Source organism: Typopeltis vanoorti, chromosome 5, assembly GCF_054136105.1.
Source record: "Typopeltis vanoorti isolate ZY-2024b chromosome 5, IOZ_Tvanoo_1.0, whole genome shotgun sequence".
Taxonomy (NCBI): Eukaryota; Metazoa; Arthropoda; class Arachnida; order Uropygi; family Thelyphonidae; genus Typopeltis; species Typopeltis vanoorti.
Genome location: NC_143553.1, coordinates 14,434,138 through 14,461,017, shown reverse-complemented (window position 1 = coordinate 14,461,017; position 26,880 = coordinate 14,434,138). Strand labels below are relative to the sequence as shown.

The following is a 26,880-nucleotide window of genomic DNA, read 5'->3' as shown; positions in this document are numbered from 1 at the left end:
ATCATAGAGTTATAGGGTGCATAGATTTCAACTTTTTCCTTAGATCTATAGGCTACATGAGCATGTTGTGTAACAGACTGTTAGTCTCTTCATGATTTGTCAAAGTATGGTTGTATTAATGGAGTATAAGTGGAGTAATAAGAGAGAAATCTCAAACACAGTAGGTTTCATTTAATTGTATTAATACAGCCAAATAAACCCAATATACACTTTCTTATAATTTGAATTTACTTATCAAAAATCTGCATATTCTCAGGTTAAAGGAATGTAAATTACAGAGTGTAGTAGACAGGAGGAAAAGATGTGACATGACCCTGGTGTTTACGTTAGTGATGGGATTTTATTGGATTAATTCAGAGGGGGGGGATTATAAAAAGAGTAGAAGGTGAGAGAGGAAGAACCAGAAGCCATACCTGGAAGTTGTGTAAGAGCATAGTAAAGAAAGGTGTAAGGGGGTAGATTTGATATGGAAAATTTTGAGTGAATGGAACAAAGCAGGAGTTGCATTCACGATAAAGTTTTTGAATGGACCTCGCATGATAGGTCTCCTGTGACCCATGGAGTGTGTGATGATAATAATTTTTAAATGTTTGAATTTATTTCAGACTATAGTTGCTGGAATTTATGTAAATCACTCCATAGCAGCAGGGATGAATGAAAATAAAGAATGTTTATGACAGTTAGTTTAAAACTGAACTTTAATTAATGGTGATCAGTCTAATCTTAATGTTCAACTATTTGAGCTGGTGGCATCTCTCCTTTGCAACTCATAAGCTGTGTATTTCATTAAAATCCTAATCTGGCAGGATGGTGTGTGAAACAGTAATTATTAATGATTATAATTACTCAGTGTAAGAATACAACCCTCCACACCATTCCTCCTGCACAATCTAAATCTGTACACTGACTCATTTGTGATCCTAGCTACCATCTCAGCTTACCTCTATCATGCTATGGCAACAGACTCGCAACTTTTACTTTCTCACTCTTCTTTTTCGCATTCACTAACGATGGTTTCATATCTTCTCATATACCACGCTTGTCACCTGCTAAATCATTTGTACCAACCAAAATAAACATCTCTTTTACCTTCAGTCGCTATATTCATACATAATTACTAACATTCCAAATCTTGGCTCCAAGAAAACATGATTTTGTCATACTCTCCTCCAGCACTCCTCTTATCTATGAATTATCACACTTTCATACTCTGCTTTCTATCACCTACCATCATCCCCTTCCTTCAATTCTGTTTCAGACCATCTGCCAATCATTTCTGCAACCATTCAATCTCATGTTTTACTCTGTTAAGAACTCCACATAAGTGATCTATTTTTTCCATTACTGTTATTATTATTATTATTATGTGACACCTCCAAGGAATCAATATTTTTTCCATTACTGTTATTATTATTATTATTATGTGACACCTCCAAGGAATCAAAAGACTAATCGAGAAAGGGCACCTACTCCACAATTCTGTCTCCTCCACTCATTAATCGACTACAGTGAACCACCAGTACCATCATCACCTACACCAATGACATCTACTGCTTAACACCACCACTAATATTTTTTTTGTCTGTAAATTGCGTGTCCTCATGGCCAATTTGTCTGTATGTGGGATGAAAAACCCAAGTTGCCAAGAGAAGAAAAAAACCTGCTTCTTTCATATGAGATTGGCTGACTCACCTTCAATTAAAAAAAAATAAAAAAATATACAGATTTCTCTCATCATGACAAGAATCGTACTTGTGCCTTTTCCAATCAAAGGGCGCAACATACCATTGTTCTTCCAATTGCACTATGGAAGTGATTGTCATCTGCCCATTTTCTTAATTTTCCAAAGTTTCATTCTTGCTGTCACTCTTCTATATGAAACACCAACCTCTCCATTCACAATCAAAGCATGCATTTCGACTTTCAATGCATTGCTATCACTTCTCATGTTTTTCACATTACTGGTATTTGCTCTTGAAACATTTACAACAAATCTACTTGACAGTTTTATTCTACTCTATAAATCTTTCATTCTACAAAATGCACACATTTCTCACATGCAGCCATGAATGAAATCACCCACCATCATTTTACCTATCAGGTCCATGATGTACAATATAGCATACTGTAAGACAAACATAAAAGCTTTAAACATCACACAATCAAGCAAACAATTGCAAGAACAAGTGTGTAAAACAAAGACACCTAAAAATAATAATCCAGAAAGATTGAGTCAATTATTGCTAAATATTTCCACAAAACAACATATTTTGTGGAAACAGCATGTTAGTCCGAAAGTACGGAAACAAAGAAAGATATGTGAAAGTGAGAAGAATGATATTGAAACTTGGACGTATGTTGGACCGAAAGTACGGAAACAAAGAAGGATGAATGAGAGGGAAAGTGAGAAGAGGGGGTCGAGAGTTAGAAAGTTAGAAAGATTTAATGATAGAGTGAATGTGTCGCGAGGTTCAGAAGGTGAATTGGATTGGATGAAGCAAGAAATGAAATGGATGCGGAATGAAATTAAGAGAATTCAGGTCAAAACTATTAAAATAAATCATGATGGCATGAAAGAGTTAACAAATGATGAGCGAGTGGCATTGTATGGTGACTCCATTATTAAAGGTGTGCTAGAGGATAAAATGCACAAGGTATGTTTTCCAGGCGGTAAAATGAGTAGAGTGATTGAGGCATTGAATATGAGACGGGAACGAGCAAAAGAGTTAATTGTATTAATTGGTACGAATGATTTGAGAGAGAACAAAGAGCATGTCAAAATGAATGTCAGGAGACTGCTTGGAAAGATAAAGGAGAATAGTGTGACAGGAAGGGTGGTCAGTGTGTTGCCTAGATATGATTGTGGTGAAATGAGGCGGAGAGCAAGGATTATGAATGATATTCTGGCTGAAATGTGTGAGGAGATGGGAGTACAGTTTGTTAATGTGTGGAATGAGTTTGAGGGACGAAGTGAGCTGTATGGGAGCGATGGACTGCATTTGTGTGGTTATGGTGTGAGTCGCTTGGAGAGACTGCTGCTGGAAGGTAGAGAAGTGAATAGAGAGAATGAATCAGATCGAGAGGGGAGTGATGTGGAAGAGCAGGAGAGTAAGACAGGAGAGATTGAAGGAGTGGAAATGAATGTGGAAGTGAGTGGTATGAGTATAGAAAATGAGAGAATGGATGTGCAAGAGGAGCAGGGAAATGGGGAGGCTCAGGGTGGACAGGGATACACAGCGTGAGAAAGGTGGATGCTCCAAGAGGAGGTGAGAGAATGTGTAGGCAGGAAAGTAATGGGATGATCAGGGATCAAAAGGAAACAGATGGAATTGCAAAGGGTTCTAAAATGAAGAAGCAGAAAGGCAAATGGCCCCAGTCCAGCATGGAGAGATCACATCGAGTGAGTGGTATCAGTGGAACTAGCTGTAGATCCAGAAATGAGTTGTTGTGTTTGTATACCAATGCTAGAAGTATAAGAAACAAGGCGGATGAAATGGTTTCACTAATTGCGTCTGTGCACCCAGAGATTGTCGGAATAAGTGAGACATGGTTAGATGAGGATGACATCCTGACAGGAATAGAGATGGAAAGGTATGATGTGTTTCGTGAGGATAGAAGGGGTAAAAAGGGAGGGGGAGTGCTATTGATGATAGAGAAAGAGTTATGTCCATACAAGGTAGAGATGCAAAAGGGAAATGGGGCCAGTATGAGGCAGTATCGTGTGAGATAGAGGTGAATAGAATCAAATACTTGGTGGGATGTTGTTATAGACCTGGTAATGTGGATAGTGGTGATAGTGAAATGTATAGTCAAATAAGCCAAGCAAATAAGAAAAGGGTGATCATTATGGGTGATTTTAATTATGGCAATATAGACTGGAATGAAGAGATAGCAACTGGGAGTAAAGAAAATGAGTTTCTTGAGTTTTTGAGGGATAACTACCTCAGACAGTATGTAACAGAGGGCACACGAGGATTAAGGGTCTTGGATTTGGTCATCTCATCGGAGGATGTAATTATCAATGAGGTATCAAATCATCCACCAATTGGTGAAAGTGACCATGAGGTGATTACTTGGGTGGTTGCCAGCAGTGCAAGGACCCCTGTGAAAAAAGGGTATATGTGGAACTACAAGGGGGGTAATTATGAAGAGCTCAGGAGACAGCTTGCAGGTGTAGCATGGAATGAGGAGTTAGCTGGAAAAGAGATCAATGCAGCTTGGGGGATTTTCAAAAAATATTTAGCGGATGCAATGTCTAAATGTATACCACGGGTGAGAAGGTTAAATAAGTTAGGTGTGAGATGGATGAATAAAGAGTTTAAGCATGCAATACAGAGAAAAAGGGCATTGTGGAGGCAGCATAAGAGAAGTGGAAGTAACCAATTTCATGAGTTCTACAAAGACCAGGCAAGGAGAGTGACTTGGTTGGTGAGAGTAGCTAAAGAGAGGTATGAACAGCAGTTAGCTAATGAAGCTAAAAAGAATCCTAGGGAGTTCTTTCGATATGTAGCCAGCAAAAGAAAGAATGATTATGGAAGGATGACATTGATTGGAGGAAATGGTATAAAGACAGCTGTTGCAGAATGTGTGGTGGAGATACTTAATGAGCAGTTCATAAAGATCTTTGAATCTTGTGAATGTGACTTCATGGAGAGATTAAGAGCAGTTGATGATGGGGAGGAGAGACTGACTGTAAGTGAGCAAGAGGTGTTTAGGGAGTTGAGTAAACTAGATGTAAATAAGGCTGTGGGACTTGATAATATATCACCGCGTATTCTGAAGGAATGTGCCAGAGAGTTGACACCTGCCTTGACATATTTTTTTAATACGAGTCTTGCACTTGGTCAAGTCCCTAAAGAGTGGAAGGAGGGCAAGATTGTGCCACTTCATAAAGGAGGTGATCGAACTCAAGCATCAAACTATAGGCCTATCTGTGTGTCAGGTGTTGTGGTTAAGTTGTTGGAGAAGCTTGTGAGAACTAGGATCCAGAGTTGGGTTGACAACAATGGTATAATCTTTGATGGACAGCATGGATTTGCTAAAGGGAGGTCGTGTTTTAGTAATCTACTTACTTATTACAATAAAATGACTGCTTCCTTGGACAGAGGAGAAGGATACACAGTAATATACTTGGATTTCGCAAAAGCTTTTGATAGAGTACCTCATGATAAGTTGACAGTCAAACTAGAGCAGATGGGGTTGGATATTAGATTAGTGCATTGGATTGGAGACTGGCTATCTGATAGGTATCAACAAGTTGTGTATGGAGGTGCAATATCCAGGAAAAGGAAAGTCACTAGTGGAGTGCCTCAGGGATCTGTTTTAGGGCCATTACTATTTAACTTGTATATTAATGATATTGGCGAAGATTTGGATGGAGATATTCAGTTGTTTGCAGATGATGCAAAGTTGGGACGAACCATAAAGAGTAGTGAAGATGTTGTGGCCTTGCAAGAAGACGAATAAATTGAGTGATTGGGCAAGCAAATGGGGATGTGAGTTCAATGTTGCAAAATGTAAGGTTTTAAAATTTGGAAAACAAAGATGGGAGGCAGAATTTATGCTTGGTCAGAATATATTGTTGGAAGTAGAGGAAATAAGAGATCTGGCAGTGATAGTGGATAAGGATCTAAAATTTAGGGGACACATCGCCAAAATTGTGAAGACAACACAAAGACTTCTGGGAATGATGAGGAGGACACTGACGTGTAGAAGTAGGGAGATTCTTGTTCCATTGTCTAAGGCTTTGATTAGGCCACACATGGACTATTGTGCCCAGATTTGGTCACCTGGTTTTCAGAAGGATGAAGAGATGTTGGAAAGGGTCCAAAGGCGACTGACTAAGGTAGTTTCTGACCTCTGGAATGTCGAGTATGAGGAAAGATTGAAAAGATGTAATTTGCAGAGTCTAGTGGAGAGAAGGAAGAGGGGAGATATGATAGAGACCTACAAGTTGGTAAGGGGTTGTTATAGGATGAATGGTGGAGAAGTTCTACAGCAAACAGTGGGAGATCAGGGGAGAACCAGAGGTCATCCCTGGAAACTGTATAAAGAGGGTGTGAGTAGGGGAGTGAGAGGCAGGTTTTTTTCGTGCAGAGTTGTGAATGATTGGAATGCCTTGCCTGAGAGTGTGGTGTCTGCAAGGAGTTTGAATGTGTTTAAGACCCGATATGATGAGATGTGTGTGAGATAAAAGGACCTCCTAGATGAGTCTTTGACTCCATGAGGTCTTGTTTAATAATAATAATAATAATATTTTGTCACTAAAAAAAAACAGAATGTGTAGAGCCAACCTCCAATTCAACCTCCAATTTTTCGACAAAATTCTAAAAGTAATTTAATTGCATTAATGTTTTTGTTGCTACATCATTTTGCAAATGATCCTTCAATGTTTTAAAACACTCAAAATTTTTTCCTATATTTCTAAAGTGGGAATGGAATATTTGGCATCAGAGGGAATTTCAGCTTGACTGTTAGAAAAAAAAAAAGTCGAATTAAATATGTTTAGCATGTATTAATGTATTATTGATAAGTTTTCTGCACGAGCAATAAGAAAGGCACCTATATGTCTTCTTGTAATAATAATTCTCATACCATTCATTTATTCTCATACCAAAACTGATCTATGATAATTTTCTTATTATTCTCCCCAATTCTTTTTATTTATTATTTTATTTTATTTTATTTTTTTGCAATACAACAGGTGCCAGTACTCATTCTTTGGTAACACTGGAAAAACTGAAATTTAAAACTCTATTAAAGAAAGCCAAAAAATTAATCGATGTGTTTTACTTCATGGTATGATGATGTGTTAGGAATAACAAATAAGTACATATCACATAGCTGATTAAGCAATTTATTGTATACATGCCATACAAGTATATAAGAAATAATTAAATTGTATACAATAATTTTTAATAACAATTTATATACTAACACTAAAAAAAAGTTTTACATAGTAAGCATCTTAACTATAAACAGAATGAATAATGCACATTTCATTAAATAATTAAGCTTATTTCTATGCTAGGTAAAAGTGTATAAAATTACTGAATATTATAACTTCATAAAGTACAGCATTCATACATCACTGTCATTGAATGCAATATACCTGTGTACCATACCATTGCATTCTATTCAAAAAAATAAAATAAAATAAGACTCTCCATTTTAAACACACAAATTGCACATTTTGTAATGTGTCATTCTTGTGTATAAGATTTGAATTCAATTTATGATTTCTAGAACTCAAACTATCTAAGTCTAATTTCATATTTATCTGTCTATTTCAGTTTTCATTTCTTTTTAAGATTATTATTGTTATTATTATTATGTGCATGCATGGAGTATGCTTGAGTACGCTTGAGGATAAATTTCAGCGGTATGCAAGAGATCGATTGCATTGGAATGCAGAAGGCTGCAAAAAAAGGGACTGTTTAATTTTTTGGGGCAAGTGAGCGTGTTGGGACAGGGAAACTAGAATTGCACAGGTAGAATGCTGTAGGGTTAAGGGGGGGTGCACTATATTACAGAATGAGGGGAGTAATAATGGCTATAAGAAGACAGGCAATACACTGCTTTTTCTGTATACAAATACTAGGAGCATTAGGAATAAAGGTAATAAGTTATTATTAATATTATTATTCAGGCCTCCATGGAGTCAAAAGACTCATCGTAGGAGGTCCTTCCTAGGAAACACAGTCTATCATACCACTCTTTGAACTCAGCAACCATTCTTGCTCTCACCACTCTATCAGGCAATGCATTCCATGGTTCAACCACTCTCCATGCAAAGAAACCACTCCTCACCCTCTTGCTCAAAGCTTCCTTTTGAAACTTTCAGGGATGGCCTATTGCCATCGATCCTTCCCGCTGTTCCACCAAGCAAAAGAACTCCCTAGTGTCAATCCTGTTTGTGGCATTGATTGACTCAGACTCTCCAAAGGTTGTTCATATCAGTGAAACTTGTACTGATGAGGAAGTTCTAACAGGAATAGAAATTGAAGGGCATAGCATATTTCAGGGATAGGAAGGGAAAACATGGTGGTGGAGTACTGTTTATGATAAGTGATGACTTATGTCCTCTAACAGTGGAGGAAGGCAGTGATTCTAACTCTAGTGACTCTAACTTTGGAAGGCAGTGACACTAATGGTTTTGAAAGTATATGGTGTGAGGTAGAGGTGGGCAAGACAGGTTATTTATTGAGGCATTGCTACAAGCCGAGGAGCATAGAGGGTGACTAGCAGGAGATGTTTAGGTAGTTGAGCTTGGCAAGTGGCAGTATAAATTGGGAAGAGGAAAATGGTAATTAAGAGGAGGAAAAAGACGAATCTCATCTACTCCCTGAAGCACAGCTCCAGCAATGCAGTATGCAGCCTTATATCTCTGTAATTAAAGTATAACACCTTATATTTATTAATATTAAAACTACAACTCCACTAATCTCTCCAAGGTCTATTCAAATCTTCCTGCAGAGAAAATTAACATCAGAAATTCTCCTCATAATTCTACCTGACTTTTCATTATAAACATTTAAAGATCCCCACCAATCAATTTACACGAAATATCATTAACAAATATGTTAAATGTGTTCTGCTCACCCACACTCTCCATGTATCAAATCTATTTCTCACTCTATTGTTAATAACTTTACTCAACTATTCCTGTCCTGTTAGGTGCCTTCTACCTCCAGGAGATCGACTACCATGTGTCTCCACCATGTCCTATTCTGCTCCTCTCTGCTGCATTCCTCATATGAGAGATAGGTCCAGTCTTCTATATTTTTCATCCACTCCAGTCTTTGTCTTCCTCCTTCTCTTTCTCTTAACAGTTCCTTCAAGAAGTGTCCTTTGTAGGCAATTATGTCTGAGAATATGTCCAAAATAGCCAACTTTTCTCTTTTTAATTTCTTTTATCAGGCTCCTGTTTATGCCTACCATCTCTAGTACCTTTTCATTTGTCTTTCCATTGATTTCCTCATAATTCTTCACAGCATCCACATTTCAAAGGCCTCCTGTTTTTTCACACTCAGATTGGAGAGTGTCCATGTCTCTACTCCGTATAATAGTGTGGACCATATGTAGCATTTAGAGATTCTTAGTCTTGTTTTCAGATATTTAATTCTCTAGATGTCAGTAGATTTTTCATATTGTTGAAACTTGACCTTGTGATTTCGATCCTTTTTCCAATTTCATCTTCTGTCCTACCATTCTCTGTGATCAAGTGTCCAAAGTATATGTATGTTTGCACCTGTTCTAATTTATTTCCTTTTATATTGATGCATATTTTTGGTATTTCCTTTTCTCTTGAAATTATCATGATTTTTGTCTTTTTAAAGTTGAAACTGAGGCCATACTGTTCGCCGTACTTGAGGGTTTCATCTATAAGAATCTTGAGGTCATATTTGTTTTCAGCTAGAAGAACTGTGTCATCTGCAAATCTTAGGTAATTAATATTTCTGTCCCCCCTACAGTGATTCCTTTGAGGTTACTAATTTTATTAAATATTTATTCTGTGTACAGGTTAAAGAGAATCGGAGACAAGACACAGCCTTGCCTCACACCTTTCTGAACTGGGAATTCTTTTGAGGTCTCTATTTATTCTCACTGTTCTCAGTAAAGATTAGTTATTAGCCTAATGTCTTTTCCATCCATGCCTATTTTTGAAAGAATTTCAATTAATTGCTCATGTTGACATAGTTGAATGCCTTTTTGTAATCTATGAAGCAGAGGTACACATTTTTTTGTTTTTCTAGATATCTTTTTACAGTAGTTCTGACATTGAAAACACCTTCTCTTGAACATACATTTTCCTTGAAGTCACTTTGTGTATCATTTATTTCTATGTTTATTTTTCTTTTATTTCTTTCAAGAATAGCATGTAGGATGACTTTTGATACTTGAATAATGAGACTAATTGTCCTGAACTCTTCACATCTTGTAGCTTTGGGGGGGGGGGGGGAATTGGAATGAAAATTGAGTGATTAATATCTTTGGGTAGAAATCAAGTCTCGTATATCTCATATATGAGACTGGATAGGATATATCCCATATATGCTATTACTTAGAACAAGTGCTACTCTGTTAAGGTGTAAATCACTACCAGAGTAGATTATAGTGTGATTTTTTCTTCTTATTATGCCTATATCTGTCCACCTCACTTCACTGATACCTGCAATATCAGCCTTCATCACTTCTAATTCCTGGATTAAGTTGTCTAATTTTCCCACCTCATAGAGTGTCCTGACGTTCCATGTTACTATTTTCATTTTTGGCACTTATTGCTGGAGTGTCTCCACAGTTTCCTCATCACACTGGAAGCTATGTGATTACATCTGCACAAAATAATCTATATGTGGTGTATCAATGCTTTGTATACAGCAGTACAGCAATCTCATTATCTCTACTTTCCATTGCGCTCTTTACCATATAAGCAAGTCATGTAGGCCTTCTCTGTACTTACAATATGGCTCTAAACTTCAGATTTTCTAGAGCAGTGTTTCTCAACTTTTGCTTGCTGGGGCCCACTAGCTTCCATATCGTCAACCTTTTAGTGATAGGTCATTATTTTATTTTATTATTAACACCAGATCTCTATGGAGTCAAATGACTCATTCCAGAAGGCAAACATTGTTACACACAAAGCCTCTTCTGGGAATTGGGTGCTTGTGGGGAGGGGGATGACATCGGGTAACGCTGATTCCAGTGGAGTCTGGAGAGAATAATGATAGGTAGAGAAGCAGTGACATTTTTATCCTTTATACTAATGCCAGGAGTATCCAGAATAAAGAAAATGAATTGATGGCGCTGATCATCATTACTTCTTGGGAAATTGTGAAGGAATATTTGTTAGCAGCAATAGTAAGCGTATTCCACGAGGAAGAAGAGGGAATAATTTGGAGTAAAGAGGATGACAAACAATATTAAACAGGAACTACATGAGAAAAAGAGGTCATGGAAGAGATAGCAGGAGAGTGGTGGAGAGCAGATGCATGAAGAAATTAAGACTCAGGCCAGGTGAATAACTAGTATGCTAAGGAAGGCAAAACTGGAATATGAGAAGAGATTGGCCCTGAGATCAAAAGAAAATCCTAAGGAATGTTTTAGCTATGTGGCCAGTAGGAGGAGAAATGATTGTGGAAAAAATGACACTATTGGATAAAAATGGGAATAGAGTGACTGATGCAGAGAACATAGTGGAGTTGTTTAATGAACAGTTTATTGGAGTATTTCATCCTGGAGAAGTAAGCTGTAATTCTAGAGGGATAGGGCAAGTTAGAGGTTTAGAGGTGCAAGAGAAGAGAGTGTTTCAAGTACTGAGTACTCTGGATGTCAGTAAAGCTGTGGGAATGGATGGTATTTCACCACAGGTTTTGAAAGAATGTGCTAAAGAACTGACAGCTCTGTTGAACTGGCTTTTCAATGAAAGTCTGGCTACGAGAAAAGTAACCAAGAACGGAAGGAAGGAAAGATAATGCCATTGCATAAGGGTGGTAGCAGACTAGTAGTGTCTAATTATAGGCCAGTTTGTGCTTCATCAGTAGTTGTTAAGATCTTGGAGAAATTAGTGAGGGACCGTATACAGCATTGGATAGATAAGGGCGGGTAATGTTATCTGTGAAAGTCAACATGGAATTGTCAAAGGGCGCTCTTGTGTTAGTAATCTAATTTTTTTTGCCTTTTTTTGATTTTAATTGCCTTTTATAATAAAGTGACAAGGCAGTTGATGAGGGAAAGGCATATACTGCCATTTTTTTTTGAATCTGCAAAGGCATTAGATAGTACCACATGATAAGCTGATATTTAAGTTGCAGCACGTGGGTTTAGATGTTGGGTTAGTCAACTGAGTTCAGAATTGGCTGTCTGATAGATATCAGAGAGTTGTATATGGTGGGGAAATATCAAGAAGGCAGATGGTTACCAGTGGGTTCCCACAAGGCTCAGTACTAGGACTTGTATTGTTTAACCTTTATATCAATGACATTCTCAATGGATTTTTTTTTTTTTTCTTGCAGGGAGATATTCAGCTGTTTGCAGATGATGTGAAGCTAGGAAGAGTTATTGTTAATAGTGCAGATGTGGCAGCCCTGCAAGAGGATTTGAATAAACTAGACAGATGGGCAAATGAATGGGCATGTCGATTAAATGCAGCAAAATGTAAATTCTTGAAGTTTGGGATACATCAATAGGAGGAGCTATACTGGAGGAAGTAGAGGAGACGAGATCTGGGGTTGATGATTGATAGAAACCTGAAATTTAGGGGACATATTGCAAAGGTGGTGAAGGTAACTCAGAGGATTGCTGTAATACTGAGAAGGACGCTTACCTGCAGAGATAAAAGAGTTATCATTCCATTGTATAAGACTCTGATCTGACCACACTTAAACTACTGTTTTCAAATTTGGTCCTCAGGATTTGAAGGGGATAAATTAACTAAGGAAAGGGTACAAAGGCAGATGACAAAGATGGTTTCAGGACTGTACAATGTTAGTTATGAGGCTTGACTGAGGGAATGCGGACTGCAGAGTTTGCTAGTTAGAAGAAGGAGATGTGATATGATTGGGACTTTTAAATTGTTGTGAGGTAGTTACAGGGCTGACACTGGGGAATTCTTTTGCTTGGTGGAACAGAGGGAAAGCACGATGACAAGGGCCATCCCTGGAAGTTACGAAAGGAAGCTGTGAGCAAGAGGGTGAGGAGTGGTTTCTTTGCATGGAAGGTGTTTGAACTGTGGAATACATTGCCTGATAGAGTGGTGAGAGGAAGAATGGTCAATGAGTTCAAGGATTGGTATGATAGACTTTGTGTTTCCTAGGAAGGACCTCCTACGATAAATCTTTTGACTCCATGGAGTCCTGGATAATAATAATAATAATAATAACAAACCATGCCTTAAACTCATTCAGTGTATCTATATTTACCACACTGCCAGACAAAACATTCAACTCTCCAAACAAAGAACCTGTACCTTATATAGCTTCCAGGGATGTTCCCCTTCTCCGATTCCTTGAAAAATTTCTTCCACATTAACATGATTACAACCTTTACCATCTTAAATGTCTCAATCATATCCCTTCTGTTCTTTCTATTCACAAGGCTTTGCAAATGGTATTTGCTCAATATGTCTTAATATTCCACATCCCAAAGATGAGTTACCACCTTAGTCAGCCTTCTCTGGGCCATTTCCAATATATCCTTATCATTATGAAAATGAGGGGAACAAATCTATAAGCCATAATCCATATGAGACCTGATCAAGGCCTAGTAGAATCTCCTTCTTTCTACAAGTTAAGGTCCTCTATATATTATTTTATATTTTTTTAAAAACAAGACAAGCCTTATAGTATAAATTAAAGATGCCAAGAAATTGTATTCTTCATTTAATCCTTTATCCAAGAGTAAGCAAACAAAGTTTGCACCTGAAGTAATTTTAGTACTGGGCATCTTGTATATAGAAGTTAATAACTTCACATCACTTGCCTTAGTATCCCATAATACAAAACGCATATCCTTATAGACATGTATAATGCTATGCATTATGGGAAGGTTCACTACACAGGTTTCATCAGTGGGAGCCAGACCCAGAAGTGATACCAAAGTTGAAGTAATGCAGAAGTCATATTTTCCTATACAAGTAGCCTGGTCTTCACTACTGGGTTACTATACAAATCACTATATAGAGACAACAAAGATTCTGATTTGTGGGAGGGCTATAGAAAAGGGATGGCCCCACCCCCTTATTCTCTCCCTTTTTTCCTGCCATATATTATTATTTTTTTCAGTGTTAATCTTATAAAACCTCTTTAATAATTCATATGTATCTGTCATTTTTAAATATAAAGCACAGTCTTCACAGTCTATGTGAAGTTCCATAATGGATACTCATATCATTATTATGTTTGGAAACTACAGATACATATGAATTATTAATGGGATTTGGGAGTGTTGGTGGATAGAGAGTTGAAGTTTAGGGGGCACATTGCAAAAGTGGCTAAATCAGCTCATCAAATCACTTGGTTGCTGAAAAATACTTTAACAAGCAGAGACAAACAAGTTATTGTTGCTCTATATCGAGCCGTGATAAGACCCTGCTGGACTACTGTGCCCAGATATGGGCGCCAGGGTTTCTTCTTGATGGGTAGGAGGCAGAGAGGATCCAGAGACGAGTGACCAAGATGGTGGCAGGTCTGTGGAATGAACCTTATGAGAACAGATTGAAGATTTGTGGGTTGCAAAAATGAGTTGATATGCGGAAAAGGGGTGATATGATTGAGACATTCAAATTACTGAAGGGGTTCTATAAGATTAATCCAGAAGATATTTTTGAGAATAGGACTGGTGGTGAGAAGACTAGGGGCCATACATGGAAGCTGGTCAAGAATGTGGTTAACAAGGGTGTTAGAGCTAGGTTTTTTACTTGGAGAGTGGTAAATGAGTGGAATAAGCTGCTAGAGTCTGTTGTGGGTGCTATGACTGTGAATGAGTTCAAGGCGAGGTATGATAGATACTGTGTGAATGTCGAATAGTTGTTCTGGACATGATGTTAGGGCCTCCCTCGATGAGTCTGTCGACTCCTTGGAGTTGTCCGAAATAATAATAATAATTAAAGGGGTTTTTTAAAACACTGAAAAAAAATTAATATATGACAGGAAGAAAGGGAGAGAGAACCAGGGGGATAATCCCCCCCCCCCCGGTTCTCTTTCTATAGCTCTCCTTTTCTACACTATGCCTTTTGTATAACCCTCCCACAAATCAGAGTCTTTGTTGTCTCTATATAGTGATTTGTATAGTAGCCCAGTAGTAAAGACTGAGCTACTTGTATATAGAAATATGACCTCTGCATTACTTCAATCTTGGTATCACTTCTGGGTGTGGCTCCCACTAATGAGCCCTCAATAAAGTTGGAATGTTGGTCACTACACTGGTCTGGGTCAATACCCAGACCAGTGTTTCAATGTTTCCCCAAATCTCATCCATTATACTTCTCTGGATATGACAAATCTTACTTTTTACTCTTTTTTAGATGCCATCATACCTACTCCACTTACCTCAACTCTAGCTGCATTGCTGTGCACTACGTATCACACTTCTCTCCTTAGTCTAGTAACAACTCACTCTGTACCATATCTTTCTCTTCACTCTGACCATATATCTCTTTATTTCCCTAGTTCTTATTTTCATCCACTCATTCAGTCTCATGTATTCTTTCATTCTGCTCTCCAGTAATCACTCCCTTAACCACATATCCAGTTTTCATCTGTACTTCTACAACTACTTCATGTGCTTCTCAGTATATTTCTGATCCTTATTTATATTCAGTTCATTCTGTCTGTCTGTGATATCTCTTTCACTGAACAGCAGTTACAAATATTAAGTACCAAACCCAGTCAAGTATAGTCTCCTTTAAACCATTCCAATTTCCCTTCAAATTCATTCTCCAAACATTCACAAATTTTACACTCTTTATGTAATGTAGCTTTGATAGTTATGCCATTTATCATTTATTTATTTCTTCTAGACTCAGTGTGTTATAAACAACTGTATTATTATCTTTCACCTGTCATAACAACTTTCTCAAAATCTCTTTCACCTTATCTTTCTTTCCTTCCAAGTAATTTGTATATATTATTATTATTATTACCCAAGACCTCATGGAGTCAAAGACTCATCTGGGAGATCCTTTTATCACACACACATCTCATCATACCGTGTCTTAAACACAGTCAAACTCCTTGCAGACACCACACACACTCTCAGGCAAGGCATTCTAATCATTCACAACTCTGCACGAAAAAAACCTGCTTCTTAATCCCCTACTCATACCCTCTTTATACAGTTTCCAGGGATGACCTCTGGTTCTCCCCTGATCTCCCACTATTCTCTGTAGAACTTCTCCACCATTGATCTTATAACAACCCTTTACCAACTTGTAGGTCTCTATCATATCTCCCCTCTTCCTTCTCTCCACCAGACTCTGCAAATTACATCTTCTCAATCTTTCCTCATACTCAACATTCCAGAGGTCAGAAACTACCTTAGTCAGTCGCATTTGGACCCTTTCCAACATCTCTTCATCCTTCTGAAAACCCGGTGACCAAATTTGGGCACAATAGTCCATGCGTGGCCTAATCAAAGCCTTATACAATGGAACAAGAATCTCCCTACTTCTACACGTCAATGTCCTCCGCATCATTCCCAGAAGCCTTTGTGTTGTCTTCACAATTTTGGCGATGTGTCCCCTAAATTTTAGATTCTTATCCACTATCACCCCCAGATCCCCAGATATGAGTGCCAACCACCACCATCTCTGACAATCATTCATTTCTTACACTGAAAGTCTCTGATTACAGAGCTTTCCAGTTATAGACCAGTGTGTGTATATCTGAAGATGTAGTGAAGGTATTGGAGAGGTTAGTTAGGATAGAATACAGGACTGGGTTTAATGAATATTAGATTCCCTGTTACAGTCAGCCTGCATTTGTGAATATTTTATGATAAGATGACGAATGTGTTGGTTAAAATGGAGCTTTGTATACAGTGATATTCTTGGACTTTGTAAAGGCATTTGATAGATTACACATGACAGATTTGTGTATAAGCTGCAGAAGATGGGAATGGATAATAGATAGGTTAGGTGGATTGGGAATTGGCTCTTTGAACAATAACAGAAAGTTATGTATGATGGAGCAATTTCTCATAAAGGAAAGGTAACCATTGGTATGCCACAGGATTCTGTTCTTTTGCTCCTACTGCTTAGCTTGTTTGTTTAATAATATATCATGTGGATTGACTGGGGACTGTTCAACTTTTTATCACCATCGAATTATGTTGCAAAGAGGAACTGAAATAGTCACGATTACATCAGAAGCATTAATGTAGTGTTAGAGAAAAATAAATAAGATTTGATACATATTACTAGAGTACAGTAATCCCTCGATTAATTCTCCCCCAATTAGTACATTTTCGATTAGTGCCTCATTTTTTTTCGATACCCAAATTCGAATAGTGCGCCTATATACATCTTAAAAAATAAATGTTACAAATTTAAAAAATTTTCGATCTATACATTTTTTCTGGCTATTTTAAAAAATCACTCACCAGAATGAAATAATTTAGTTCCTGATTTAAAACATTTTACAAAGTTATTTTTAATGGCATACTACACTACTTCCATGTATGCTATGTATACTATGTTGCAAATTTTTACCTGCCAAAATTTATGGCTAATTACATAGCATTTTCCTGATCATATCTCGTTCCTCCTTTGCAATTATTTTCCTTACATTTTTTTTTATTATTATTTTAAAGTATTTCCCAACCTTTCGTCATGAGTAAAAGAATTAGTGAGCAAAAAAAGTCAAAGTGTCAAAATGATTCAAAAAGTAATCTCATTAGAAGAAAACTTGAAATAATAAAGAAAGTGAACAAGGCAAGTCCAGAGCAAAGATAAGACAAGAAAACACAAAAATGGGTGAATCAACAATAAGAACAATTTTAAGCAAAGCTGCCGAATACAAAGTATTATAATGATTGAATTAGAGAGACTTCTTTGTACACGGATCGAAGATTGTAGCAAAAACGGATCTTGCTAAGAACTGACCTTATTAAATCAAAAGCATTAAGTATCTTTGCAACCTTGAAAGAAAAGGCTATCAATGATGGAAAAGAAGAATTCCACGTTAGTGCTGGGCAGTTTGAGAAATAGTCTGCATAATGTTCTAATCATAGGCGAAGCTGCAAGTGCCAATAAATAGGTGACCGCAAATTATCTAGAGATTTGAAGAAAATTGTATAAGAAGGGGAGGCTGTTGTGACCAACAAATAGTTAATGTCGATGAAACTGGCCTTTTTTTGGAAGCCAATGCCTTTCAAGACTTTTCTGGCTAAATCAGAAAAATCTCAGCTGGGTTATAAAGTCGAATAAAATTACTGCTAGCAATATGCGATCCATTTGGAAGCACATTCTTCCACATTGTGCAAATGATTTTAGAGGCTTTTCAAATGAATCTAAGTTATTTAAATCTCATTCTGAGAAACTGAGTGATTCCGACCTGCTAAATTTAGATGCACAGTGGGAAGATCCTGAAGAATATGAAGAAAATTTAATCACTGACAAGCCCAAAGAGATTTTACAGAAACAAATTTAAAATATTTTTCGTGTAAACAAAACTTTTAAGTAGCAATGCTTAGAGACTGGCCCTTGTGAAGAGAGAAGCAGGAAAATTTGCAGACGAGGCAGTTGTATGAAAAAAGAAACAGAATGCCAGCCAAAATAATAGATTTATATTTTGAATATGTTTTATTGTCCTTCAGCTTCATAGTTTTCCTTTAACTAGGCCCTAAGATATACTGTAATTCTTTTATAAAAAAAATTAAGGGTCAAAAAAGAAATCCGAGGAACGAATTATACATTTTCCCATAGGTTATTATATTCGATTAGTGCATTTTCAATTAATGCGCCTGTTTTAAAGAACGTATTAGGCGCACTAATCGAGGGATTGCTGTATATGTTCTGAATTAAACATGATCGTAAATGGCTGCAGATACTTTACATTTTGAGGGTTGTTTAGATTATATGTTTAGTATATCTTGTCATCTTGTCAGTGTCTTTGTACTGTGTTAGAATAATAGCAGCTGTCGTAAGTTGAGTTGGCCGATACATCACCAAACTGCCACCATTCATGGACTTTATTTTACATTGCATATTATAAAATTTTATGGCATGTGGTGCTTGTGGCATGTTCGTGTCCTAGAAGTTAGAAATATGGCAGGTGAGAGACCATGGAGTGATGTCTGCATAAATGTAGGAAATGCGAAGAGTTTGGCAAAATTGATATCAGTATTGATTTAAGGAGCTATAGTAGTGGTGTGTCAGAAACAAATGAATGCCGACAGAGAGAGAGATGAGTAATGTGACCAAGGGTGAGGAAGATGTTGAATGTAGAAATAGATGTAGTAGATTTAAAGGATAGTAACAGTTGGATAGATGAATGTTGAGTGAGTTAAGGATATGAATTAGTGCCACTGATAGCCTCAGCATGTGCAAAAATTACTGGAATCAGTGAAACATGGTGGAATGAAGATTATATACAGACAGGAATAGAAAGCCATAGTTTATTTTAGCAGGATAGGAAGGGCAAATAGCACAGTGCAAGTGCTGCAAAGATTACACATTGCATTGCATTTATAATAAGGAGTGCATTGAGAAGTACGGTATGGAGATGGCTATTGAACAGCATAAAGTGGAATCAAACAACATATGAACTGCTTTTGCTCAAATACAATCTCTGTATTTTTATTACTGTGATGTGGAAACATTGGTGAGGAATATGAAATCAATGAGCAAGGCAATATCAGGACTGGGACATATTGGTGGGAAGAGGTTGAGTAAATTTCATGTAAATTAAAAGTTAATTGAAGTAAATTACAAAGTTTGGTGAATGGGAGATAAAGAGAATATATGATAGAAATCTTTAAGTTAGTGTGAATATTTTATCAGATTAATACAGAGGGAATTATAGAGAGTGGAAGGTGAGAGGAAAGAATGAGACTCCATCTCTGGAAATTTGTAAAAGTATGGTGAAGAGGAGTGTAAAGAGGAGATTTTTTTATTTTTTTTAATCTGGAGAGAGTGGAACTCATTACCAGAATGTGTTATGAATACTAGGAGAGCATGAATAAGTTTAATGTTCAGTATGACAATAATAAATTTAGTTTAATCCTTTATCCAAGTGTGAGCAAACAAAGTTTGTGTCTGAAAGTATCTTCAGGACTGCGGTAAGGTGGTACAACACCGGACAACTCGTTGCAGAGGTGGAGCAAGCTAACAAACTTTGTTTGCTCACACTTGGATAAAGGATTAAACTAAATTTATTATAGTCTAACCAGGTGAAAAATAAACTTTCAACATCTTTCTCTAAATCCAGAGTAATTTAATAAAAAGGTGGCACACCATTTGGTAACTCATATAGGTGGAGATGACCTTGCTAATACTTCTGCCTGGTATCTCCACTTCGGCCTGGCTCCCAATGAATAGACCTCAATAAAGATCGAAACTAGTCTGGGTAGTGGCCCTTCCCTTAATGCATGACATTATACATATCCTCAAGGAGATGTGTTTTGCATTGTGGAGAATACTGAGATAGGATTGATGTTAGCTTGCTCCACCTTTGCAACGAGTTGCCCGGTGTTGTACCACCTTACCCCAGTCCTGAAGATACTTTCAGGTGCAAACTTTGTTTGCTCACATTTGGATAAAGGATTAAACTAAATTTATTATAGTCTAACCAAGTGAAAAATAAACTTTCATGTTCAGTATGACAGTTAGTTAAATAGAATGTCCCACAACACATCTATTGACTCCATGGAAATTACTGCAATAATAGTAATAAAAATAAAAATATAATAGGCAAATTATCCATAAAAAATTAATAAAAATTTTAGCTTATAAAAGATATTTATAAGCTTGTATTTCAGATCAAAGGTTAATAATTTGATTATAAATTTATCATGATATGCATTATAATAAAATTATACACAAAAGCATTTCTGTAACTAATGAAATTTCCCTTATGTGTTCTTAAATATGTTACAATATTTTGTTGGTCCACATTTTCACTGTGTTTTTTTGATATTTCAGACTGGCAATAACATTGCCTGAACCATATGGCCATTACAGAGTTTTAGGCCAAATGGAAGTAAAGAGAAAAGAAGAAGACTGTAAGTGGTAGGAAACCTCCTTTAAAAAATGAGCATATTAAAAAAAAAAAAAAAGTATCCTAATTATCAACTATTAAGTTTTGCCTAGACCTTGACTGTATCTAGTAAATATATCATTTATAAAAGATTTTTATCTCTCTCTCTATATATATACTGCTCAAAATAATTAGGAGATATTATTGTTGTTATTCTTATTAAAATTATTTCACCCTAAAATGCATAATTTGTTAAATTTGCAATAAATATCGATTATTTAAACAATATCTCATCAATGACACCCTATTGTTATTATTATTATTATTACCCCAAGTCCTCATGGAGTCAAAGACTCATCTGGGAGGTCCTTATATCACACACACACAGCTCATCATACCTTGTTTTAAACACATTCAAACTCGTTGGAGACAACACACTCTCAGGCAAGGCATTCCAATCATCCACAACTCTGCATGATAAAAACCTGCCTCTCACTCCCCTACTCATACCCTCTTTATACAGTTTCCAAGGATGACCTCTGTTTCTCCCCCGTTCTCCCACTATTTTCTGTAGAACTTCTCCAGCACTGATCCTATAACAACCTATTACCAACTTGTAGGTCTCTATCATATCTCCCCTCTTCCTCCTATCCACCAGACTCTGCAAATTACATCGTCTCAATCTTTCCTCATACTCAACACTCCAGAAGTCAAACTACCTTAGTCAATCACCTTTGGACCCTTTCCAACATCTCTTCATCCTTCTGAAAACCAGGTGACCAAATCTGGGCACAATAGTCCATGTGTGGCCTAATCAAAGCCTTATACAATGGCACAAGAATCTCCCTACCTCTGCACATCAGTGTCCTCTGCATCATTCCCAGAAGTCTTTGTGTTGTCTACACAATTTTGGCTATGTGTCCCCTAAATTTCAGATCCTTATCCACTATCACCCCCAGATCTCTTATTTCTTCCACCTCCAACAATATATCCCCACCAAGCATAAATTCTGCATCCCATCTTTGTTTTCCAAATTTTAAAACCTTACATTTTGTGACATTGAACTCACATCCCCATTTCCGTGCCCAATAACTCAATTTATTCGAGTATTCTTGTAAGGCCACAACATCTTCATTACCCTTCATGGTTCATCCCAACTTTGCATCATCTGCAAACAACCGAATATCTCCATCCAAATCTTCACCTATATCATTAATATACATGTTAAACAGTAATTGCCCCAAAACAGACCCCTGAGGCACTCCACTAGTGACTTTCCTTTTCCTGGATATCGCTCCCCCATACAACAGTAATAACTTGTTGATACCTATCAGATAACCAGTCTCCAATCCAATGCACTAATCTAATATTCAACGCCATCTGCTCTAGTTTGACTATCAATTTATCATGAGGTACTCTATCAAAAGCCTTTGCGAAATCTAAGTATATTACTGTGTATCCTTCACCTCTGTCCAAGGAAGCAGTCACTTTATTGTAATAAGTAAGTAGATTACTAAAACATGACCTCCCTTTAGAAAATCCATGCTGTCCATTAAAGATAATACCATTGCTGTCAACCCAATTCTGGATCCTAGTTCTCACTAGCTTCTCCAACAACTTAACCACAACACCTGACACACAGATAGGCCTATAGTTTGATGCTTGAGTTCGATCACCTCCTTTATGAAGTGGCACAATCCTGCCCTCCTTCCACTCCTTAGGGACTTGACCGATTGCAAGACTCGTATTAAAAAAATATGTCAAGACAGGTGTCAACTCCCTGGCACATTCCTTCAGAATATGTGGTGATATATTATCAAGTCCCACAGCCTTATTAACATCTAGTTTACTCAATTGTCTATACACCTCTTGCTCACTTACAGTCAGTCTCTCCTCACCATCATCTACTGCTGACAATCTCTCCATGAAGTCACATTCACAAAATTGAAAAACCTTTATGAATAGCTCATTATGTATCTCCACCACACATTCTGCAACAGCTATCTTTATACCATTTTCTCCTATCAATCTCATCCTTCCATAATCATTCTTTCTTTTACCGGCTACATATCGAAAGAACTCCTTAGTATTCCTTTTGAGCTTCATTAGCTAACTGCTGTTTATACCTCTCTTTAGATACCCTCACCAACCAAGTCACCCTTCTTGCCTTGTTTTTGTAGACCTCATGGAATTGGTTATTTCCACTTCTCTTATGCTGCCTCCACAATGCCCTCTTTATCGCATACTTAATCGCTTTATTCATCCATCTCACACCTACCTTATTTAACCTTCTCACCCTTGGAATACACATAGACATTTCATCTACTAGATAGTTTCTGAAAATTCCCCAAGCTCCATCGATCTCTTTTCCAGCTAACTCCTCATTCCATGCTACACCCGCAAGCTGTCTCCTGAGCTCTTCATAATCATGCCCCTTGTAGTTCCACATATACCCTTTTCTCACAGGGGTTCTCACACTGCTGGCAACCACCCAGGTAATCACCTCAGGGTCACTCTCACCAATTGGTGGATGATTTGACACCTCATTTATAATTACATCCTCTGATGAGATGACCAAATCCAAGACCCTTAATCCTCATGTGCCCTCTGTTACATACTGTGTGAGGTAGTTATCCCTCAAATACTCAAGAAACTTATTTTATTTACTTCCAGTTGCTATTTCATCATTCCAGTATATATTGCCATAATTAAAATCGCCCATAATGATCACCCTTTTCTTATTTGTTTGACTAATTTGATTATACATTTCATTATCACCACCACCATCCACATTACCTGGTCTATAACAACATCCAACCAAGTATTTGATTCCATTCACTCTATCTCACACCACACTGCCTCAAAACCACTGGCACTATTTCCCTCTTGCATCTCTACTTTGAATGGACATAACTATTTCTCTATCATCAATAGCACTCCCCCTCCCTTTTTACCCCTTCTATCCCCACAAAACAGTTATAATTATTTGCAGACATTTATAATTATCAGTCAGAAAATAAAATATCCTCTAATTGTTTTGTGCAGTGTATATATATATATATATATATATATATATATATATATATATAAATAAGCTTATTCCCTTTTTAAGGTGCCTGCTCTTGTTAGAGATCAGTAACGATTCTGATATCTTCTGCATGTTTTCCTCATCGTCATCATCAAATTCCTGTCATGTACCCTCAGTAGGTGTACAGAATATTGTGATAGTACTATACATAAAAGATACATCATTACCAACTTTCTATCAACTATTTTCTTCTAAATTAATCTGCTATCTGTTAAGACTCCAATTTTATCAAATATTATTGATTGTGGTTCGTGGATAAATTGTGGTTGGTTTGTTGTTTGGTGAATTTCGCGCTCATGTAAAATTAGGGATATTTGTCTGTGTTATTGTGTTTTTCCTTAGAAAATTTGTGTTTTGTAGTATGTCAGTGTAGATTTTAGTGCATTTAGTATTTTATAACATATTTTTATTAAGATTTTTCTACAATAAGAATAAGTTTAAAATGACACCAAGAATGTACAAATAAAGTAATGCTAAGAAGAGTACCGCAGGTAAGAACAAGGGCTAGTTCTGCTAACAAGGTTATTCGTCTTATGGAGAAGGTTAATGAGAATTAATTAACATCCAAAATTGCAAAATTAAAGCAGATCATCAGAGAAACAACATAGGAATTACAAAAAGTCAAGAGGCGTTTAAATGAGAATAGGGACAAAATGAAAACTAAGCAGCAAAATAAGAAACAACAAAGCACTGAAATAGGTACGTCATTAAGTAATGGAAATCAGGTAAGTGACGTTGTTAGTAAAAAAGAAAGAAGTTATTTGGTATGTTGACTATAATAAAACACGGTATTGATGAGAATTATAACTTGGAGTTTTCCTTGAGTGAAAATTAAGAATATAAAGGAAGCAATTCAAAAACATAAAAGAAAACTAACTATACGAAATCGTAATAGTAGTGTATTGAGTATTGAAGATATATGGTACTTAACTAGTGATAAGTTCAATATGAGAGAAGACATGAAAGGGTTGTTGGAAGAAGTAAGAGTGAGAAAGTGAAAATAAAAATGTATCAAGAAGAAGGGCTATTATGGCCAACAATTCGATGTGGAGGCTGTGTAGAAGGAATTAATGTGAGTTTCTGGACATTTTGAGTAAGTTTGAGAGAAGACTGAATTTGAATAAGATGGATGGTCTACACTTGAATGCATTTAGTATATCAGGAGACCAATAAAACTAATAACTGGTATAAGACCTAACACAGAGTTAGGAAAACTACATTATAAAAGGAGGAATGGTGAGAATGTAAGTGTAAGTGACAATGTTATATAACTGTCTTAATGAGCTTTGTCATGGAAATGTTGATGAGGAGAGAACAATTTCGACTTTGTTCATCCGGTTCGGACCCATCAAACGTTTACAATGATGTCTATGTATAAAGCACTAAAGAAGAATAGAGATCTGCAAGTTCTCGAACTGTGTCATACAGACTGCAGACGAGAGTATACAAAACAACATTCAGGTATTTGTTGAAAGTTTTTCACTTGGTTATATTATAAATTAAAGATACCAAGAAATTATATACTTGGTTTAATCCATTATCCAAGTGTAAGAAACAGAGTTTGCAAATGAATTATCTATCAGGACTGGGACAACTCGTGGCAACGGTGGTATAACTTATTATTACTATTCAGGCCTCCATGGAGTCAAAAATACCAAGAAATTATATACTTGATTTAATCCATTATCCAAGTGTAAGCAGATATATCGTACTTAACTCATCACGGGAGGTCCTTCCTAGGAAACACAAAGTCTATCAAGACTCATCGTGGGAAGTCCCTCTTAGGAAACACAAAGTGTATCATACCACTCCTTAAACTCACTGACCGTTCTCACTCTCACCACTCTATCAGGCAATGCATTCCATGGTTCAACCGCCCTCCCTGCAAAGAAACCACTCCTCACCCTCTTGCTCAGAGTTTCCTTTCATAACTTCCAGGGATGGCCCCTTGTCATCACTCCTTCCTGCCTGTTCAACCAAGTGAAAGAACTCCCCAGTGTCAGCCCTGTATCCAGCTCTCAACAGTTTAAAAGACTCAATCATATCTCCTCTCCTTCTTCTATCCACCAAACTCTGCAGTCCACATTCCCTTAGCTGATCCTCATAACTAACATTGTACACTCTTGAAACCATCTTTGTTATTCGCCTTTGTACCCTTTGCACAGTTAATTTATCTCCTTCAAATCCTGGGGACCAAATCTGTGAACAATAGTTTAAGTGTGGTTTGATCAGAGTCTTATACGATGGAATGATAACTGTTTTATCTCTGCAGATCAGTGTCCTTCTCATTATTGCAGCAATCCTCTGTGTTACCTTCACCACCTTTGCAATATATCCCCTAAATTTCAGGTTTCTGTCAATGATCAACCCCAGATCTCTTGTCTCCCCTACTTCCTCCAGTATAACTCCTCCAATAGAGTATGCAACGTCCCATCGATGTGTTCCAAACCTCATGACTACATTTTGCTGCATTAAACCGATAAACCCCCATTCATTTGCCCATCTGTATAGCTTATTCATATTCTCTAACAAGGCTCCCACATCTGCACTATTACAAATAACCCTTCACAGCATCTGCACACAACTGAATATTCCCTTGCAATTCTTTGACAATGTCATCAATGTATAGGTTAAACAATATAGGTCCCAGTACTGAGCCCTGTAGGACCACACTTGTAACCTTCTGCCTCCTTGAAACTGGCTACCATACACAACTCTTTGATACTCCCCAGTGTGATACTCAGTTTGATACTCATCTTGGACCTCCTAGATGAGTCTTTGACTCCATGAGGTCTTGTTTAATAATAATAATAATATACCTATCGGACAGCCAATCCTGAATCCAGTTAAACAACCTGACATCCAGACCCATGAGCTGCAACTTAAATATCAGCTTATCATGTGGCACCCTGTCAAATGCCATTGCTAAATCCAAGAAAATGGCAGTATATGCCTTTCCCTCATCTACAGCTCTTATAACTTTATTATTAAAGGCTGGCATATTACTAAAACGAGCACCCCCTTCACAAATCCATGTTGACTCTCACAGATAACATTACCCTCATCTGTCCAAAGCTGTATATGGTACCTCACTAATTT

General features: G+C 37.0%; 1 protein-coding gene across 4 annotated transcripts in view; it reads left to right on the top strand.

The window, feature by feature from the left end:
- LOC150106232 (voltage-dependent calcium channel subunit alpha-2/delta-3-like) overlaps positions 1-26,880 on the top strand; it is a 2,133,114-nt gene that overhangs the window by 1,121,709 nt on the left and 984,525 nt on the right. For all 4 annotated transcript variants that reach the window (XM_090393048.1, XM_090393049.1, XM_090393047.1 and 1 more), the window contains one exon: positions 20,639-20,718. In XM_090393048.1, the coding sequence (XP_090249174.1) occupies positions 20,639-20,718 (80 nt within the window). The remainder of the gene's footprint in view (positions 1-20,638; positions 20,719-26,880) is intronic.